General features: G+C 51.8%; 6 protein-coding genes and 1 long non-coding RNA gene across 9 annotated transcripts; 5 read left to right on the top strand and 2 right to left on the bottom strand.

Annotated features, from left to right (window-relative positions):
• Positions 1 to 966, top strand: LOC9638491 (Golgi SNAP receptor complex member 1-1). The gene is made up of 5 exons (XM_024667383.1): positions 1 to 114; positions 168 to 380; positions 442 to 585; positions 644 to 757; positions 825 to 966. The coding sequence occupies exons 1-5, from the start codon at positions 61 to 63 to the stop codon at positions 936 to 938; spliced, it is 639 nt and encodes a 212-aa protein (XP_024523151.1). The 5' UTR covers positions 1 to 60; the 3' UTR covers positions 939 to 966.
• Positions 967 to 1,077: 111 nt separating this feature from the next.
• On the top strand, positions 1,078 to 2,607 carry LOC9638472 (protein DEHYDRATION-INDUCED 19 homolog 4). 3 transcript variants are annotated; one of them, XM_024667381.1, is made up of 6 exons: positions 1,078 to 1,214; positions 1,272 to 1,409; positions 1,496 to 1,638; positions 1,710 to 1,802; positions 1,869 to 2,128; positions 2,203 to 2,607. In XM_024667381.1, the coding sequence occupies exons 2-6, from the start codon at positions 1,343 to 1,345 to the stop codon at positions 2,312 to 2,314; spliced, it is 675 nt and encodes a 224-aa protein (XP_024523149.1). In that variant the 5' UTR covers positions 1,078 to 1,214; positions 1,272 to 1,342; the 3' UTR covers positions 2,315 to 2,607. The 3 variants fall into 3 exon arrangements, with proteins under 3 accessions (XP_024523149.1, XP_002993767.1, XP_024523150.1); XM_024667382.1 differs by having other exon boundaries at positions 1,079 to 1,214; positions 1,710 to 1,787; positions 1,863 to 2,128; XM_002993721.2 differs by having other exon boundaries at positions 1,078 to 1,409.
• A 32-nt stretch (positions 2,608 to 2,639) lies between these two features.
• LOC9638490 (xyloglucan-specific galacturonosyltransferase 1) lies at positions 2,640 to 4,502 on the bottom strand. Its single transcript, XM_002993701.2, has one exon. It carries the CDS (start codon positions 4,500 to 4,502, stop codon positions 2,652 to 2,654), a length of 1,851 nt encoding a protein of 616 aa, XP_002993747.1. The 3' UTR covers positions 2,640 to 2,651.
• A 256-nt stretch (positions 4,503 to 4,758) lies between these two features.
• On the top strand, positions 4,759 to 5,501 carry LOC112343614. Its single transcript, XM_024667378.1, has 4 exons — positions 4,759 to 4,972; positions 5,044 to 5,110; positions 5,196 to 5,342; positions 5,413 to 5,501. The coding sequence occupies exons 1-4, from the start codon at positions 4,910 to 4,912 to the stop codon at positions 5,445 to 5,447; spliced, it is 312 nt and encodes a 103-aa protein (XP_024523146.1). The 5' UTR covers positions 4,759 to 4,909; the 3' UTR covers positions 5,448 to 5,501.
• Positions 5,502 to 6,859: 1,358 nt separating this feature from the next.
• On the top strand, positions 6,860 to 9,638 carry LOC9638471 (vacuolar-processing enzyme). The gene is made up of 10 exons (XM_024667376.1): positions 6,860 to 6,973; positions 7,025 to 7,735; positions 7,842 to 8,006; positions 8,076 to 8,232; positions 8,295 to 8,380; positions 8,461 to 8,660; positions 8,722 to 8,770; positions 8,823 to 9,029; positions 9,090 to 9,296; positions 9,364 to 9,638. The coding sequence occupies exons 2-10, from the start codon at positions 7,547 to 7,549 to the stop codon at positions 9,514 to 9,516; spliced, it is 1,413 nt and encodes a 470-aa protein (XP_024523144.1). The 5' UTR covers positions 6,860 to 6,973; positions 7,025 to 7,546; the 3' UTR covers positions 9,517 to 9,638.
• On the bottom strand, positions 9,554 to 11,044 carry LOC9638470 (patatin-like protein 6). Its single transcript, XM_024667377.1, has 2 exons — positions 9,858 to 11,044; positions 9,554 to 9,792 (listed from the first exon to the last, which is right to left on the bottom strand). Exons 1-2 carry the CDS (start codon positions 10,863 to 10,865, stop codon positions 9,586 to 9,588), a joined length of 1,215 nt encoding a protein of 404 aa, XP_024523145.1. The 5' UTR covers positions 10,866 to 11,044; the 3' UTR covers positions 9,554 to 9,585.
• Positions 11,045 to 14,229: 3,185 nt separating this feature from the next.
• Positions 14,230 to 15,135, top strand: LOC112343616. Its single transcript, XR_002991336.1, has 2 exons — positions 14,230 to 14,875; positions 14,938 to 15,135. It is a non-coding gene; the product is annotated as an uncharacterized LOC112343616 (long non-coding RNA).
• Positions 15,136 to 18,194: the final 3,059 nt, after the last annotated feature.

Below are 18,194 nucleotides of genomic sequence, written 5' to 3'. Positions count from 1 at the left end.
TCCTTTTTGTCACTGACTAGGGCTTCCAATTAGGGTTCGTGAGGAAGAAGAAGAAAGAAAATGGCGGTGGATCCGAGCTTCGCCGGAGTCGGATGGGACGATCTCCGCAAGCAGGTGAGCAATGGGCGCTTGATCCGTGAGCATTCTCTCTAAGGGTTTAATGCCAGGCGCGAAGGCTGGAGAACGAGATCGATGCGAAGCTCGCGAGTTTTGGGCGGCCAGATCAGTCGGGGGAGGATTGTGAAGCGGAGATCGAGAGGCTGCTCAAGCAACTCCAGCAAATCAATTCGAGTATGCAGTCTTTGATGTCAGCGATCGGTTCTGACATTGTTTCTCATACCTTGGCACGCCATCTAAACATCTCTCACGAGTTCGTCCAGGTAAGAAAATGTATGAGAAAGAACTTTCTTTTCTCCTTTGACATAGTGAGAGCTCTCGCAGGAGTTTAAGAGGAAACGAGCTATTGCCAAAGACAATCGCGAGCACGCCGAATTGCTCCACTCTTTTCGATCGCCATCGGAGAGAAGATTGGAAGTTGATCCCCTTGTGCAAGAGAGGAGCTCCATCCAGAGATCTACTGCTCAGGTTCTTCTAAGATCTAGACAAAGTTACTTCTTTTTTCTTACAGTGACTTGGTTCTCAGATAGACTCGGTCGTGAATCAAGCACACGCAGCTCTCAGCGCGCTGTCCACGCAGCGAAGCTTGTTTGGAACGATCGGATTCAAGATCAACAACGTAGGATCCATTCTACCGTCGGTAAGAAGTTCGCAGATCGATCAGTGTGGGGATAAAAAAAAATCCTTTTTTGATGCGTGCTTTCCAGGTGAACCATGTTCTAGTTGCGATTCGAAGAAAAAAAAACCAGGACACATTGATCTTGTCAGCCGTGATTTCAGTTTGCACTTTCTTGATGTTCCTTTACTGGATTTCCAAGTGAAAGAGAAAGTAATGCCGCGTTTTTACCCTGTTCGCCCACGGCAAAGTCAACCACTGCTGCCAATGGCTCTGCGCCACGTGTCTATGATAGCCTTATAATTTTTTGCGGTTGCAAAATGGAAAGATCGCCGCGGCCGCGTGGCACGGTAACCGCAGGTTCGGGATTCTAGGTCTGGGATCCCAGTCCAGGTTCGGGGACGCCATAGCCACACAAGAGGGAAGCTTGTGTGCGCCCAGATAGCGACGCCGCGGCGGCATTGTCGATTTCCCCCCTCCGGTATGTCGCGATTCCTCTCGTGTGCGCGGCCGTCGCAAGAATCGTGTGTGGTTGCAGCGGCGGGCCGGGATTGACCAGGGTTTTGAGGTGCTCGTCGCCGTTCGGCCGCATTCGCCGTGGAAGCAAGCATGGAGGGCGATATGTGGGCAGCTCGCTTGCTCTCTAAGCGCCAGTACGCCGTTCATTCGATGCTGGGTAAGCTATAGAGCTCTCTTCTCCTCCTTTTCCACTATCGAATTTTTTCGTGGGTGTTACATTGGTTTTCTGCGCTCGCAATGCAGATCAGCACTTCACTGTGGATGATGTGGAGGGCGATGAGGAACTGAGACCGGATTTTGCTTGTCCATACTGTTTCGAGGGATTGGACTTGCTCTCTCTGTGTTCTCACCTGGAGGACGAGCATTTCTCCGAATCAAGACCTGTGGTAAGAAAATTCTCTTTTTCTTCTTCTTCTTCCTTCGTGGATTTTGATTCTTTGCGTTTCTGTGTCTATAGCTGTGTCCCGTGTGTGCTGCCAAAGTCGGGAAGGACATGATCAGCCATATCACAGTTCATCACGGAAATCTCTTCAAGATATCCTTTGAAAAAGTTGGTTTTCTTATCTTTGTTCCGGTTCCTCGTTTGTATTATCCTTGACGAGAAGCTTACTTTCAGAGGCGTCGCAAGTTTAGGAGGCCGGGAATCACGTCCCATTCCGGATTTCCCTTCAGTGGGAAGGACATGAATCAAGCACACTTGCAGGCTCTCCTGGGAGCGTGCTCTCCGGCAAGGACAGGATCTGGAATTCCGGATCTCTTCTTGTCCACGCTTGTCTGTAACATGCCCATATCCGAGATTGACGATTCTTCCAAGCTGAGCTTGGATAACTCGGATTCGGTTTCTCTTGCTACTTCCACAGCTCCAGCCGAGCTAAGGTATGTCTTTGTATACGAAAGTGATTTCTCGCAGCAGTTGCTGATCAAGTTGCGATTTTTTTGGATCTTAACAGTGCTGAATGCTCCCTCACGGCCGAAGAGAGAGAGCAGAAGCTGGAAGAGGCAAGCGTTCGATCAAAGTTCGTTCGACAGCTCTTCCTCTCCACGCTCTGGGCCGAGGCATGAAGTGAATGGGAGTTGTAGCATCCAGCAAACCGCGGCCTGGCTTTAGAGCTCGAGCTCGGGCTGCGGGAGTGATGGAGGCGACAAAGGGATGGATGGATCAACCCGTGGTTCATCGTTCTTCTACTTCCCATTCGAGTCCTCAAGGATTAATTTATGAGCCGTCCAAGATGGATAGCAAAAACAAAGATGATGTGAGAACGGAAGAACTCTTTGTATAAGTCTTATGTGGAACACCATTTGCGTTTGCTGCCGTGAAGAAAGAGATATAAAAGAATGTGTCGTGTGTGTGTCAATTGTGTGTATAAATCTATACAACAAGCAAACTTTGGGTGATCGATCATCTGAGCTCGCTGGAATCGTAAACCTCTCTCGAAGCGACCCTGGCAATCACGTTTCTCATGGCAACGTCGAAGGCGTCCTCGAATTTCTCCAGTTTGGATCCCGGCTGCGCGTAGACGATCCCGGGGAGAATCTCGTGGACAATGAAATGCCGCATCTCCTTCCTCCGTGCGAATGGAATCTTCTGGAGCTCGCCCACGATATCCACGTCGGTAACAGAATCTGCCGCGATCATAACAGAATATGCGCTACCATTTGACGGAAGATGCCATGGATACTGGTAGTAGGCCGTGAAGGGGTCGAAAAAAACCGGAATGCAGCCGGCCAGCAGCGAATCAAACACCGATCTCCGGGTCGGGCTGTCGCCAACTGGCTGGAGGCAAAAATCCGAGACTAAAAACAGACCTAGAGTCGCCTCGGGACCAAAGCAAGCCCCGGAGCCGCAGTCCAAGGTCCGGCACAGGTCCGAGCGAGCCGTACACTGCCGTATCAGCTCCCCACGGATGCTCCCGCCCTGCCCGGGCCTGGGCTGGCCAGCGAAGGCGACGAGGCTCGGCCGGACGTCGTCCCTGAGCACGCGAGCCTGCCACGTCGTGATGTCCACGTCGGAACCCGGGTGGAAGAAGGTGGGATGTGGCACGCCCACGTCATTGGGGTGCCAGGGGTGGCGCTCGATGAGAAGCTTGGTGACGTTGGCCATGTCCGCGCGCGCGAGGAGATTACTCCCCCATTTTGCGTCCGATGTCATACGCCTAAAATCCCAGGAGATTTTTCCCAGGGCTATGACATGGTCACGTCGGTCGCCCGTTTTCCACGTGGACGGCTGCTGAATCAGCCATGTCATGAGCTCGTCGCCCAACACGTCGCTCTGTGCGCTGCTCACGTTGGGCACGAAATTCCATCGCATCACGTCCAGGCCGGCGTAGTAGGGCACGTAGAACACGTCGGCGAGGGATGGATCGAGCACCCGGCAGGAGTAGTCGAGGATCCGGGCGTGGAAGATCATCTCCAGCGCGTACTGGTGTGTCTTGAACCAAGATCCGCGAGGAGTGAGGAAATCGCGAGCGGCGTCGATCGAAACTGGAAGACCCATTCCCGAATTGCGGACGAAATCACACATGCTCATCCATGGCAGCAGAGTTTCACATTGCTTGAGGAGATCCGTGTTGAATTTGGGTGGAAGATCGTAGACATAGACGTTTCTTCCCTGGCAATCCTGTGGAGACTTCTTTACCTGGCCTGATCCTGATCTTCGCAAGAATTGCATAAGTCGCTCCACCTCTTCGATCGCACGCTTCCCCTCTTGATCATCAGCTGTCAAGGAACTTATAGAAGGGGGATTAATGGAAGCGTTTCGAGCTATTGATGGATCGTTGGGCGGTTGTAGCGGCCTCTCCCCTGCTTGGCTGGAATCTTCAAGAGTGCTGTTACGATCGGCTATAGTGGACGATGAATTCCTTTGGAGCTCCTGGAAGAATTCGCCAATCTCCTTTTGTTTGTCAATCTCATCTTCGCCGCCTTCCAAATCAGCTGATGCCGTCGTAGAAGCAGAAGGAATTTCCAGCTGAAAGACGCGATCTTGATCATCTAGACTTGGCAGCCCTGTTACGCTGTCGCTGGCTACCACGATCTCGCTCTCGGATCGCTGCTTGGGCGGATCCCTGTCGAAGCTGAGCGCGCGCAATTGCCACAATGGATTTTTGACGACATTGACGCCATGACACACGAGACACTCCAAATCGAGAACAGAGGCGCTCGGGATCTGAAGAGAGGCGCTCCAGAAGATGATCGCCAAGAGTGCCAGGAAGGGTGGAAAGAGAAGCGTGCGCATCCGCCGCAAGATCACCATGCCTGCTGCGCTAGAGCCCTAATTTCAAGTTCCAGTGAAGGAGGTATATTCCTGTATTGACTTTCCTGCGAGTAACGGCACTTTCTTTTATATCCGTTAATCTAATTTCTTCCCCTGTCAGGTATAGAACACCCAACTCGCCAAGAAAAAGAACATATACGATGATGCCACGTGTCAGAGAATGCTTCGTCGGCTCGGAGCTTGCTTCGGTCAAACGGAAGCAATCCTGGCCGTCCAATCCGGTTTGGCGTGTCGTCTTCCTCCTCCGTTAAATCATCAGTGGGCTCTTCGCCGCCGCGGCCGTGCTTTTTCGTTATACTATTTGATATCTCCTTCTTCCTTCCTACCCTTTCTCTCTTTCCAACAAAATCGCGAAAATCTCTTCTTCCAGCTCCATCGCCATCGCCATGGACGCGAGCCAGCTCCCCTTGGAATCGCTCCTCGCCCGCGACGCCAGCAAGCGAAAGAGGGTAAGGATTTGGCAGCGCTCCCACGGTTTCCTCTAAACCCTAATTCATGGTCTCCTTCCTTCCCTGCGCAGGTGAACAGGAACGCCAAGCTCAAGCAGTTCAAGCTGGATGCCCGGCGCGAGCAATGGCTCTCTCAAGGTAGGCGACACAGACTTTTTCTTCCTTTCTCGCCCGCGATGGATGGATGGAGTGAATGGTTTTTCCCCCTTTTTTTTCTGTGTAGGGAAGCTTGTGGCGAGCTTGTCTCCGAATTCCGTGCTTGAGAGCCCATCGCCCAAGTTGGGCGAGGAGCAGCACCTCCACGGATCGAGCACCGGAGGCGACAGTGACGCCGAGTCGTGCGTGATCAACCACGACGATCTGTGCGACGGTGGGCCGCTCGACCTCCTCTCCTGTAATTTTAACTCGAGTGTAAGTAAATCATCCATTTCTTGCTCTAGTCAGAGGGGCGTGGTGTTGGATCCTCCCGACATGAGCAGCAAGGGAGGGAAGAGAAGATCTGGCAGGAAAGGCAAGAGCAAGAGCAAGAACAAAGCTTCCGGGGACTGTGACAAAGTTCTCGGTGGAGAGAAAGGAAAGGATGGGGGAGAGGAGGAGGAGGAGGAGGATTGGGAGGCCGCGGCCGACGCTCTCGACTCCCAGATGAATCTCAACAAGGATCCGGCCGAGAAGGAAAAGGTGGCGATGGTGGTGAACAGGCACAGGGACGACAGGATGATCCGCCACCAGGACGCCAGGAACTCTCCGCCAGCCGCCGTCGCAGCTTGGAAGGTTGAGGATACGTTCCGTCCGGCCAGCCTTCCCAGGATCATCACCCCGAGCTCGCTACCGCCGCTGCTTCCCAGGCCGACTGGAGTGGAGCGACGAGTACCGTCGCCACCGCCGCGGCCGCCAGCGGCGTGGGTGACGAACAGGCACAGGGATTTCTTCGCGAGATCGGTAGCGGCGGCGGCCGCGAGCGCGGGGCCGGCGTGCTGCCCGATTTGCACGGAGGAGCTGGACAGCACCGATTCCTCGTTCCAGCCTTGCGCGTGTGGCTTCCGGCTGTGCTTGTTTTGCCACCACCGGATCGCGTCGGATGATGGGCGATGCCCGGGGTGCCGCCAGGCGTACAAGACGGACATGGGGGCGATCCTCCGGCCATGCCCGGCAAGATCGTGAAGCTCGCGACAGATGAAATGGAGGAAGATCGAGCAAGATGGGATTTTTACCCGGTTTGTATATACTTGGAGACCTTGGTCCATATTCATATGAGCTATGGAGCTTCTTAGATTTCTTCTACGTAGTCTATCTTCTAGGTAGCTTTCTTCTACGTAGCTATGGAGATTCTTAGATTTCTTCTACGTAGTCTATCTTCTAGGTAGCTTTCTTCTACGTAGCTATGGAGCGATTCTATCTTCTAGCTTTAGCTATGGAAATCGAACGTAAGAGATCTTATTCTTGTTCTTGGGAGGAAGAAGAATCACGAGACAAAATTTCGTTTTGGTGGTGGTGGCGATGGTCCCGGTGGCCTATCCCAGAGAAAGCCAAGCCCATGCCCGATTCCATACCCGATTCCAACGCCACACCCGGCGCCTACTCCGAAGATGACACGGAGGTCGTTCCAGGATCCAGCGCCCAGTCCTAGCGATCCCGTCACGCCCAATCCCAGCCCTACTCCACACCCGATCCCAGCGCCGCCGCCCGGCCCCAGGTTCCTCTCCTCGATCCACTGCAGCGATCTTTGGAGCCAGTTGTTCTTGGAGGATCTCTTGAGCGATCGCTTCCTCTTGGAGCTAAACGAGTCGAGATCCAGCTTGGGGAAGCCATCGTCCCATTTGATCGCTGCCGCCATTTGGAGCTAAGATAGAGAGGAAGAAGATCGAGGGTTTTGTTAGTTTTTGTGGTCCGGAAGAACAATGGCTATGGCGGGCATGGTTGCTCTTCCGAGAGTGTTCTTGTCACACAGGCACACCGCATTGCCGATCGCTTGCTCGAGCTCCAACGGCAATCCCAGCGCAGGTGAGATGTCGAATTCGAGGCAAAGGTGGGATTTTTAGTGTGTTTTGGTAGCCGCGGGGACGACGACGATCGCGTCCAAGAGCTTGACGCTTCACGTTGGCGAGACGTCCATCACAATGCCGATGTCGATGGACAAGGCGCGAGCGCTGAGCGGGACGATGGAAGGACTGATCCAGACGTTCCGGGAGAAGCAGCAGGCGCACGAGGAAGGAGGGCGGCCCAAGAGGCTCAAGAGCGTCGAGTTTGCATACCGCGCTGGCGATGGTGGCGATGGTGGCGATGGCGGCGAGGAGGTGGGATTCGAGCTGTTTTGCAATCCCAATGCCTACGCCAACGCGTTCCAGGCCAAGGTGCTGGTGAGCGTGAGCGATGGCAAGCTGAGCTTGAGCGCCGAGGCGGATCTAAGCACCATCAAGGCCGACGTGGATGGATTCCTCGACAGTCTTGGCTAGAGTTTTGGGAGTCTAGGTGGGCTCTCTTACTGTTCACGATAAAGGGAGAGAGAGAGACTCAAGCTCTCTCGTAACCCTTCGGTTTTCTTTCTTTCTTTCTTTCTCGAGAGAGATCGTCGTCATGGGAGTGGGATTCTTCCTGTGGCTGGTTCTAGCGATGGTGGCGGTGGCGGTGGCGGTGGCCAGGCCACTGGACTTTTTCGCAGCCCACAATCCAATTCGCATGCCCTCGAGCGAGGACGTTGCGTCCGGGACGAGGTGGGCGCTGCTAGTTGCTGGATCTTCCGGGTTTGGCAACTACAGGCACCAGGTGAGAGGAGTCTTTCCATCGCTTTCTTTCTCTATGTTCTTCGCTTCCTTCTTGTTCTAAGTTCTTCGTTTGCTCTTGTTTGCTTCCAAACTGCGCTTTCCTCTAGGCGGATGTTTGCCATGCATACCAGTTGCTGCGCAGCAATGGTCTCAAGGAGGAAAACATTGTGGTGATGATGTTCGACGACATAGCCAACAACACGGACAATCCTCGCCCGGGAACGATCATCAATCATCCCCAAGGATCCGACGTTTATGCCGGAGTTCCAAAGGTGAAGGAGTTTTGACTTGTTCGCGGATTTCTTGGAAGTTACGTTATTGATTGATTGTTCTGTGGCCAGGATTACACGGGCGCTGCCGTGACCGCCGAGAATTTCCTGGCTGTTCTTCTCGGGGACAAGAATTCCACCAGCGGCGGAACTGGCAAAGTCGTGAGCAGCGGGCCGGAAGATCATGTCTTTCTCTTCTACTCGGATCACGGAGGCCCTGGAGTTCTCGGTGATTCCTTCTTTGTTCTAGACTCGAGAAAGACAAACAACTTAGCTTGTCGTGCTTGACAGGAATGCCCGGAGAGTCGAATCTCTACGCAAATGATCTCATCGACGTCATCAAGAAGAAGCACGCATCCGGAGGCTACAGAGAAATGGTAAAGATCTTTTCATCTTTGTTCTTTCTTTGTTCGTCGTGAGCTAAAGAAGATGCTACTACTCGAGCTGCCAACTTTAGGTGATATATATCGAGGCTTGCGAGAGTGGCAGCATGGTCGAGGGATTGCTTCCACTGGGACTGGATCTCTACGTTACCACCGCTTCCAACGCGATCGAGAGCAGCTGGGGAACTTACTGCCCTGGAATGCTACCCTCGGCTCCTCCCGAGTATGATACTTGCTTGGGAGATCTCTACAGCGTCGCTTGGATGGAGGACAGGTTCTTCTAAAGTTCTAAGTTTTCTTGACGTTTGAGCTTACGAGATCTCTCTTCCAAACAGCGAAGTTCACAATCTCAAGAGGGAGACGCTACTTCAACAGTATCTAGACGTGAGTTTGCTGAATCGATCGGGATCTCTTGGTATTTACTTCGATCTTGCAGGTGAAAGATAGAACCTCGAATCACAACACTTACGAGGCCGGATCACACGTAATGCAATACGGCGACGTGGAGCTCAACTCTAACCCGCTTTCCATGTTCTTGGGCTTTGATCCCGCAATCGCGGATGGCAATGGCGACTTGATCATCCCGAGCAGTGCCAATGGTGTTAGCCAGCGTGATGCGGATTTGCTACACCTGTGGAGCAAGGTACGAAGAGAAGAACTTTTCTTTTCTAGATCGATGATTGCATCGTTTCGTCGAGTGTAGTATCGCCGAGCCAAGGATGGAAGTGCCAAACGAGAAGCTCGCGAGAGGATGATGAACGCCTTGGCTCACAGACAGCACGTCGACGAGAGCGTGGACCAAGTTGGCGAGCGTCTGTTTGGCTCCAAGGCTGCGGCATCCAAAGTTCTAAGCACCGTCCGGGGCTCCGGCCTCGCGCTCGTGGACGATTGGACGTGCCTGAAATCGCTGGCAAGTGTTCTTCGAGAACTTTGTGTGATCTTTTCGATGATCTTCTCTCTATGATGTGACTTTGTAGGTGCAAGCTTTCGAGACGAGCTGTGGTTTGCTGGGACAGTATGGCATGAAACACATGAGAGCGTTTGCAAATCTTTGCAACGAAGGAGTGGACGTACCTCGCATGGCTGCTGCTAGCGCGGAGGCATGCTCGAGTACCGCCCAAGCCCTGTAGATTGTGTAAAAAGCTTCTCATCGTTGTGCATATGAAAGATCCTGTATATAAGAAACTATATTCAATCGATCACGATGGAGTGTTTGCCACGAGTTGCTCGGCAAACCAGTCCAGCTTCTGTCTATTACTCTCTTCCAAAACTCTTCGCCCGTTAAACGGGATGTGTTCCGAGCTCTTTTGGTCCAAGAGCCGAGTAGAAATCTCGGTTAGTGTCTTCACGTTGGCCTGGCTTGGATCGTCCATTGCGAGGAGAGCTTTGCCCGGCAAGCCAGACATCTGGAAGCAAAGCAAACAAACTTTAGTCGTTCGTCAAAGCAAACTCTCAACGATAGATAACCCACCTGAATCCTCACGTAATTCTCTCGGTGCTTGCTAAACGCCATGCTGACCGTGTGATCCACCATGTCCGAGATTCCGTCCATGATGATCTTGGCAATGGGTTTGGCCCACTGGAAAGCTCCCCACCGCTCCACTTTGTTGTAGCGGTAAGTTTGATCAAACTGTCCGGTGCCGAGCGATAGAACGAGCATGTCTTCCACCCCTCGGACACCCGGGAAGCGAGCCTTGTCGTGCAAAGCATGCGTGATCGCCGCGGCGGTGGGATTGTTCACCACCAGGCCACCGTCGACTGCCGTGAACTCGTGCTTTCCATCCACGGACGAGACGTGGATGGGCTTGAAGAACGATGGAACCGCCGTGGTAGCCCGGCAAACCTCCCAGAGCTTGAAGTTGGCGGAGATTCGCGAGAAGCAAAAGGCGCTGGCGTTTGTGAGATCGTAGCAGGGAATGACGATGGGCTTGAGCGTGTCATCCAGTGTGAGATCTCTGCCATCGCCACCACCTCGGACCAAGTGCTGCTTGAGGATTCTCTCGAAGAACTTGGTGGAGTACCTGGGTGTCATGATCCCTCGGACCTTTGCAAACACTCGCTGCGGGTATGGGATCTTGAAAATCTCCTTGCCTCTGTCCGAGATGAACGTGCAAACCTCTGCGGCCGTGAAGAGAGGCCGACGTAGTGACTTAGAACCGTGGTTTTGATGATCTCCCGTGGACGATGAGGAGGAGGAGGAGATTTCTTCGTCTTGATCATCGCGGCAGTCGGATGATGCGAAGAGCATCACGGCAATGAGTCCCCCAACGCTGGTTCCAGCCGCCAGATCGAAGAAATCGGCGATGCGAGCGTCTGGATTGTGGCTCTTCTCCTTGAGAGCCGTTTCCAAGTAGGCCAGCATATGGGCTGGGATGATTCCTCTCATTCCACCGCCATCGATGCTCAAGATCCGGAGCTTCCTGTTGCTATCCTGCCCGATCACCGGCTGCTCCACCCCATTTCTCGATCGATCTTCCATCTCGAGCTCGCCGCGACGAAATTTGGGGCGAGCACAGAAAGATGATGGCGAGGGCCGGCCGCTCACGAGCTTGTTGCGTGGGATTCATTTGCGCTGCGACGATGAATCTTCCTCACCAGCTTCTAGATGTTGAAAAGAGCGATCCAAGGCCCGCCATCGCCAAAGACACAGTCGTTCTAGCTGCGACATTGCAAGAACCCTAATTCCTCTCTATAGTCGTTGAAAGTTCTTTCAAATTTAAATTCAAACAGCATCATGAATGGATAGGATCGATTGGTCACTACTCTACTAGAATGCTCCTCAATGCAAGCAGCAAGCTCTCCATGACCCTCTGCCTCGATGCAAACGTCTTGGCGAGCAGGGGCGAGCCGGGAGATTTAGAGGCTAGACAATGGAAATGATCATATGGTGAAGGAACATCAGGGCGGACGTTGAACACTGCCTGTTGCAACTGATTGAAGAGGGGCTCCTTGAGCTTCGCAAGGAAGCCCTGGTCCAACACCTGGCGCCGGATGGTAACCACCAAGTCCTCGTCCTCCTCCTGCGCAGCAGTCGACCACGGCAGATCCATCCCGGCCACCTTTACCATCGTATACAGAATGCCCTCCAGATCCGCTGAAGCGTCAACGCTGTTGCCCAACACCGAGTTCATGGAGCCAAACTCCAGGTCCTTGACAGAGCTGCTTCCCACGCTACCACCATTGTCCGAGGAAATCACGGTGGAGACGGTGCTGGATCTGCACAAGCGGGAGATAATCCATAGAGACATCAGCTCCAGGAACGTTGCTTACCGCGAGCAAGGAGTTGGTTTGGAGCGGCTCCACCTTCTCGACTTTGGGATTGGCAGGCTAGCTCCCATCTTGGCGGCGTCCCGGATAGGAAGCGTCTTGCTGTGTAGCGATTCACCAACGTAATTCATGAGCACGATCGGGCAGTTTCTCCAGCCAAACGGCTGTAAAGCCGTGCCTGACTACAGAATCTCGGGGATCCTGATCTTGCATCCACTGGCAGCCAGAACCTCCCGAACGCGGATCTCATTCTCAACCTGGCTGAAGAGCTCAATTGGAAGACCAAATCCTTCAGCTGCACACTTGACCGACTGCATGGGCCTCGCTTGAGCACCACTTGCTGCTTGCTGCCATCCAACCGAACCAAATAGCAGCCCCCGCGGAAGAGGAAGTCCATGTACGTGTGGACGAGCTCTAGCTCCCATATCTCGCCTGAATCAGACCGCACGACATACTTCTCCTTGTATGAGTGGGAAGGCTCCAGCTTTGGAATGCCAGCTCCTGGTTTCATGGTGAAACATCTGCTGGAAAAGTGCAAGGCACAGAAGATCTGGAAGAGGAGCTCCGGCAGCGCCAAACTATCCACATGCACCACTCCTGGTGTCACACCTGCGGCTCCATCACTTTCCAAGCTCCACCTGACACCTTTGACAACATGAGAGCCGACAATTGCATCTGTGAATACGACCATAGGTAATAGATCTTTGCCTGTAGACACACCACCCAACGCCACCTTCTTCTTGGCGCAAGCATCTTTCCAGCGCTTCTCTGCCCTATCCAGAACCTGGCCACACCCCTCAGCAAGCTTGGATTCGTCGTTTTTGAACTCCACGTAGATGTCGCACCACTCGTAAGCATTAGTCGATACCACCATGGCCGGCTGGACGATGCCAATAGCGAAGTCAGGTAAGGTGCTGTCGCCTGCCGCTGATCTTGCTAGTCTGTTCCTTTGGAACCGGCAGCACTTTGTGAAGTTGTGCATGTCAACATTTTGCGTGGTACAGTGGCCGACTACCAGTCGTGCTGCATCCTGGTAGACGAGATCATTGCAGGAGTCATCCGGCTCCCGAACGCACTGACGGATTTGCCAGCAGTTAGCGTGGCGCTCGATGTCGGCCCGTAGGTTCGTGAGGAGCTTTCGGACGTTCCTTGCAGCAACCGGCCCGACTTCAGCATCACTGAGTATCGCTTCGTGCTCCCAGAGATGGCGTGCTGGACTGTCACAATCCTCCCATCATTCTGATGCGCATTTTCCAAGTCCAAGTACGAGCTTTGCTCACGCGGAAGAATCGACATGAGACCGAAATACACGAGCAAGAAGAGGAACTTACTGATTATTGCTGCCGCCTCCGCCTCACGCTCACGCTCACGCGTCCTTGCCGCCTCAAGCACCTCAAACGCCTTGTCAGCGACTGACTTGAACAGTGCCCTTCAGCGCTCCCTCGTTGTTCGTCATTTCGATGTGGACTATGTCATCTTTGACGTCCTCTGATGAGGATAGATATTCCCTGATCACACTGATTTCCCTGCGAGACAAAACATTGGCATCTTTCGAAGAAGCGCGACCTATCCGCCAGCCTTTTCCAAACCCAAGGGTATTCTATTAGGAAAAGACCTTTCAAATTTAAATTCAAAGCACGAATGGATCGATCGATCGATGTAGATAATCGCGACAGAGAATCGATAGATCACTACTGCTACTGCTACTAGCTAGGTTAGAATGCTCCTCAATGCGAGCCGTAAGCTCTCCATGACCCTCTGGCTCAACGCAAACGTCTTGGCGAGCACCGCGGCCGGGAGCACGGGCACGGACGCGAAGAGCGCGTTGGGCAGCAGCGCCGTGCCCGGATTGGCGCTGTTGAAGCTCGCGATCGCCAGCGCCGGCGTCTCGCCCGTGTTCACCGAGAAGTGGATGAGAGCTCTGGGATAGATGAAGAGGTCGCCGGGCTCCAGCGTCGCCTGGAACAGCCGGTTGTCCGTGGTCACAAACCCCGCCACGACCGTTCCCTGGAGGACGTAGAGCAGCTCCGAGGACCGGGGATGGACGTGGGGAGGAATCACGCCGCCGGGGGCGTACGTGAAGCGTTGGATCGAGAGGCCCTGGGTGTGGAGCCCCGGGAAACTCTGGACGTTCACCTGCGTGACGATGGAACCCAGTCGATTGTTCTCCAGGGCGGTGGGATTCGGGGGCTCTCGCAGGAGATAGGAGACGAAATCGAGCGGAGTGACCTCGGGCTTGCAAGTGAAGCCATTCACTCGCAGCGGGAGCTCGACGTTTGCGACGCAATAATCCTGCGCTGGATCGGGATCGGCAGCGCGGGATGAGAAGATCACCAAGGAAGAAATGAGAATAAGCAGCAGTGGCGGCAGCGAGGAGAGATTTCCATGAGCCATTTTCGTGATCACGCTCCGGATCCTCGCACACTATTTATTTGACTGGGCAGTCAAATTTCAATTTCCAGTCAGCGCCATTGACTGTGTTGCTGGTAAACCTTCTCAACTTTGTTAATCTGGGCTAAACGACATAAGAGATCGTGCCCGTTGGATCAGTGATTTAATCTCGGCCGTCCCTGGTAGGGCTCCTCTACGCTCATTAGTTTAAGTCTGATGCCCTGTTCTTGCGGCGTGGGATGATCGATTGGTACCTCCTGTCTTGCCTTTTTTGTGACGCGATCTCGCAGCAAAGATGATTTCGATGGCGAGGAGGTATGGGCAGGAGCGAGTTTGGTTTTCTCCCCCGTGGAAGTGCCCTTGTTCTTGCCCAGGAACGGTGATGATTCGACAAAAAATCAGCGCAATCCAAGTCTTGTGAGTTTGATGATCGTGGTCTTCGCATCAAGCGATAGCCGATACGTTGACACCACTGAGAGCTTGCGACGATTTGGCTGAGAAAAGGCGAATCTGAGTTCTTCTCTCTTTGATTTAGCTAGGGCAGGCGATCTCCTTAAGTGGGAGAACTTTCTCAGTGTTCTTCGTGCTTTGCGTCTCGCCTAGAGTTTACATTACAGATTCTCCCTCTCCCCTTACCGAAATGCTTACTTATTTTCTTCCATTGGTGAGGTCAAGGGGTGCCTTTACTGTAACATTTTCATGCGCTTTTCTTTATGTTTTCACTAATTCTACAACCATAGAACGTTTTGGACGAAGTGGGCGAACTTTTTAATGGTGTAGAATAAGCAGCACAATGGCCTGGACTGCTGCTCCCACAATGATCACCATGAGGTAGTTTTTTGGAACTCCACTCGCGACGGCAAACATACAAATGTTTAACCAGGTTATTACAGATGTCTACAAACAGCCAACCTTCAGCGTGTAATAAGGTCCAGAAAATAGAACAAAAGAGCCTGTGTTCATCCATCTTATATCCATCTTATCTTACATTTTGATTTAAAATCTAGTCTCAAGAGATCTTTTGTTAGTCGAGAAACGAAGTAAAAACGAAATTGAAGGCATATAGCTTAGCCTCTTCGGAGGAGCTTCCATTCGATGTTGTATCGGTAGAACGTGAGTTCTAGCCAGAGCAAGAGAAGGCAATCACAAACCTGTAGTATTCACCTCCATACACTTTCAGCTCAGTGTTTTTGTGACCTGAAACGCGAAGAAAAGAATGTCAAATCCTTACGCACAGAGCAATTGCATTGTGGTGAAGCTCTTCTTTGCCTAGAAATTTAAACGAGAATGGCTCTTAAATCCACTTCACGATTCATATCATGAATTCTTCGAGCTTAGCCTCGAAGGATTAGCCTTTCTGTGTACGGTCAATCGATCTAAAGTCATTCATGTTTAAGCCCAAATCTAATGTTTCAAATGGGCTTTAGATCTTTAATATGCAGCATTTAAAATTTGTATATTTTAATTTATTCTTTGGAATATCCTCTGGGCTTAGTCGAATCAATGGCGCCATTGGAATATTGGAATCAATGGCGCCGCGACGGAATATCCTCTGGGCTTAAACATACGCATGGAAAGCTAGAAAGGATTAAGGAAGAATTACTGTGAAAGTGTTGACGTAAAGCAGATCACCACCCCCAATATTAGGCATCAGGTCAAGATAATAAAATAAAGAAAAAGCTTTGCAATGTAGTGATTACCATTGACTTAAGGTGTAATCAAAGTTAGATTTGATTCTCATGGCTAACGAGTGGGGCAAAAATATTTTAAAGAAATATTCAACATAATGGATCTAGAGGGAGAACTAAAATTTGGTAAACTATAAGAGAAAGACTATAGTGACCAAGGGTGATTTAAATATGATTGCAGATTATTCCCTAGCAAAAGGAAGATTATTAAGCACCAGGTTAAGATAATAAAATAAAGATCTTTAGCCAATTGACTTAGGGTGTAAGGGCTAATTAATCTGTCGATGGTTGACAGTAATTTAAAAAGCATGTATTGTGTGTTACAACAATTTTTTTTGTAAAATTGTTTTGTTGGTTCTTTGCTAACTTGTTCCTTTTCTTTTTCTCTACTACAGATTCTTCTTTATGTTCACACTGCTGTGGTGCACTGGAGATCAAGTTTGTCATGGACGACCATGGCCAGAACAAACTTTTATGTTAGTCAAATAAGTTCTTCTTGCCTCCTTTTGAAAAAGATGCAAGCCAGCGACATTCCAGAATTTGGAGCAGTATATATTGTGACAGCCACTGCACAAATAATATCGTCAAGAGAAATATAGACTCCTTACAGAGTAGTGTAAGAGCAACTATCATCACCTTTTGTTTCGCAGTTTTCTCTTTCTGACAAGGCTAAACATCATCTCTGCACATATCTTCTGACTCCTCTCCTCTAACCGCCTCATCCCTGGAGTGGATTTCAGAGTAATGTCAACCAGGCGTTTCACTTGGTCCCTGGATGAGAATGCCTGCAAACCTGCGGAAAAAACAATGTGACTGTCAACAGAACAACAGAAAACGCACCTTTAATGGCCACAATGTGTTGGAGATCGTCATCAACCGGAGTAAAATATCGTTTCCATGCCTCGACATTCCGTAAAGAACGTCTTTTGCTCCTGGACGACATTCCTTTCTCCTTTCCCCATAGCTCGACACCTTCGCAATTTGGGTGTGTTTCCTGGAGTGCCACTCCCATCGAAACATTTGCAGGCATCTTCTTCATTAATGCCGCTTTAACGAGTTTCCCAGTTTTGAAACTGACGCTTTGTCGTTCTGAGTTTCCAAGTTCGTCACTGGAACTGTCAGCAACATTCACGAGCAAGCTCACGTACGGTACCTCGAGTAGAGCCACCATCCCAGAAAACTCCGGGCTACATTTAGCATATGCCAAATCCAAGTTGCCTAGCGTCTTCGTCCTCTTCACTTTCACCAGAATGGCGGTCATCGTCTCCAAGCTGAACGTGCCACCGAAAAAGCCTACGATGATAATGTCTATGCCTCCACTGCAAATAATGCCAACACCCGCCTTTCCAAATGCAAGCAGATTCTCTGCCGTGAGCTCCTTCAGTGGAATGTCCGTTTTCCTGAACTGCAAGCAAAGGAACTTGGCGTCACCCACATTTTTACGGCCCTTCTCCTCGTCCTCCACTCCCAGCTCTGCTTTTCTGAGATCCGACACCGACGTGCCGCAAAGGCCACGGCATAGCTCGTCAAAAGTGAAGCACCTCCATGCATCTTTCTGCAGACTGTCCACTGCGAGTAATAGCAGCACTCGTGCAACAAGCTCGCCCCGGTAACCTCGATCAACCACCCAGCCACGCATCAGCCCGTCCTCAAGTTTTTCGAGACAGTATTGCCACCCTGTCCGCTTTCGCCCCGCACGCAAAGCCATTGCTGCAGCCGCTGCAACCACTGGCTCGACGGCCCAATCCGTCCAAACATGCTCCCGGTCGTCAGAGATAGACACCACGCTAAGCAGGTGCCTCGCAACCAAGCCAGAGACAACTCTGGCCTGAGGGTTGATGTCGAGGCACACCCTGCAGCCAAGTATGGCCAAAGGAGCCTCTTCCAACATAAAACCTTGCTCCACAAACTTGCTGAGCGAATTAGCGCCGCCAAGGAGCTTGTCGACAGCCAGAGTTAATACCTCCTGAGGATCTCCTTTAGCCTTTAACAGTGCTTGCCAGAGCGGCCGACCATAAGCGACCAGACGACCAAGATTTTCCACTTTGCCAAGCGGAAGGCTACCTGTTCCTGTGTCTGACGGTGAGTGTGCCGCGAAAAAGCAGTACGCTGGATGTGATACTGCCGTTCCATGTGCAGCTACTCGGTCGCTGCTGTGCGGCCTACACGGAGGTGCAACATTGCTCCCAGCAAAATCGTTGGTGTCTGTATATAAGGCAACGACCTCTCCAGTCCCTGGAAACAGCCTGGCAGCCCTTCTTGCAGGATCAAATGCAGCAAAAGCTCGATGATCATCACACCTGCCAAACCATCCAGCTTCATCCATGACAAACAAAACCTTGAGTTTTCCTTTGGGAGGATCCGGTAACTGCTTCAGTTTGTCGGTATTCCGCATTCGCCGATGTACCCGATCTTCCCATGCGCCCCAGACATTGCTCGCTCTACTAGGCTCCTCCAGCAGT

Source organism: Selaginella moellendorffii, unplaced genomic scaffold, assembly GCF_000143415.4.
Source record: "Selaginella moellendorffii unplaced genomic scaffold, v1.0 SELMOscaffold_170, whole genome shotgun sequence".
Taxonomy (NCBI): Eukaryota; Viridiplantae; Streptophyta; class Lycopodiopsida; order Selaginellales; family Selaginellaceae; genus Selaginella; species Selaginella moellendorffii.
Note: the sequence above shows the minus strand (reverse complement) of the source record. Positions and strands in the feature narration are given on the sequence as shown.

Excerpts from the sequence above, each read along its gene's own strand:
- LOC9638491 (XM_024667383.1), top strand. The coding sequence starts at position 61 with ATGGCGGTGGATCCGAGCTTCGCCGGAGTCGGATGGGACGATCTCCGC. Across the intron at positions 381-441 it reads TCTCTCACGAGTTCGTCCAG|GAGTTTAAGAGGAAACGAGC; the intron begins GTAAGAAAATGT and ends GAGCTCTCGCAG. Across the intron at positions 758-824 it reads TAGGATCCATTCTACCGTCG|GTGAACCATGTTCTAGTTGC; the intron begins GTAAGAAGTTCG and ends CGTGCTTTCCAG.
- LOC9638472 (XM_024667381.1), top strand. The coding sequence starts at position 1,343 with ATGGAGGGCGATATGTGGGCAGCTCGCTTGCTCTCTAAGCGCCAGTAC. Across the intron at positions 1,410-1,495 it reads CGCCGTTCATTCGATGCTGG|ATCAGCACTTCACTGTGGAT; the intron begins GTAAGCTATAGA and ends CTCGCAATGCAG. Across the intron at positions 1,639-1,709 it reads TCTCCGAATCAAGACCTGTG|CTGTGTCCCGTGTGTGCTGC; the intron begins GTAAGAAAATTC and ends CTGTGTCTATAG.
- LOC9638490 (XM_002993701.2), bottom strand. The coding sequence starts at position 4,502 with ATGGTGATCTTGCGGCGGATGCGCACGCTTCTCTTTCCACCCTTCCTG.
- LOC112343614 (XM_024667378.1), top strand. The coding sequence starts at position 4,910 with ATGGACGCGAGCCAGCTCCCCTTGGAATCGCTCCTCGCCCGCGACGCC. Across the intron at positions 4,973-5,043 it reads ACGCCAGCAAGCGAAAGAGG|GTGAACAGGAACGCCAAGCT; the intron begins GTAAGGATTTGG and ends TTCCCTGCGCAG. Across the intron at positions 5,343-5,412 it reads CCACGACGATCTGTGCGACG|TCAGAGGGGCGTGGTGTTGG; the intron begins GTGGGCCGCTCG and ends TTCTTGCTCTAG.
- LOC9638471 (XM_024667376.1), top strand. The coding sequence starts at position 7,547 with ATGGGAGTGGGATTCTTCCTGTGGCTGGTTCTAGCGATGGTGGCGGTG. Across the intron at positions 8,233-8,294 it reads CGGAGGCCCTGGAGTTCTCG|GAATGCCCGGAGAGTCGAAT; the intron begins GTGATTCCTTCT and ends CGTGCTTGACAG. Across the intron at positions 9,030-9,089 it reads TGCTACACCTGTGGAGCAAG|TATCGCCGAGCCAAGGATGG; the intron begins GTACGAAGAGAA and ends CGTCGAGTGTAG.
- LOC9638470 (XM_024667377.1), bottom strand. The coding sequence starts at position 10,865 with ATGGAAGATCGATCGAGAAATGGGGTGGAGCAGCCGGTGATCGGGCAG. Across the intron at positions 9,793-9,857 it reads AGAATTACGTGAGGATTCAG|ATGTCTGGCTTGCCGGGCAA; the intron begins GTGGGTTATCTA and ends CTTTGCTTCCAG.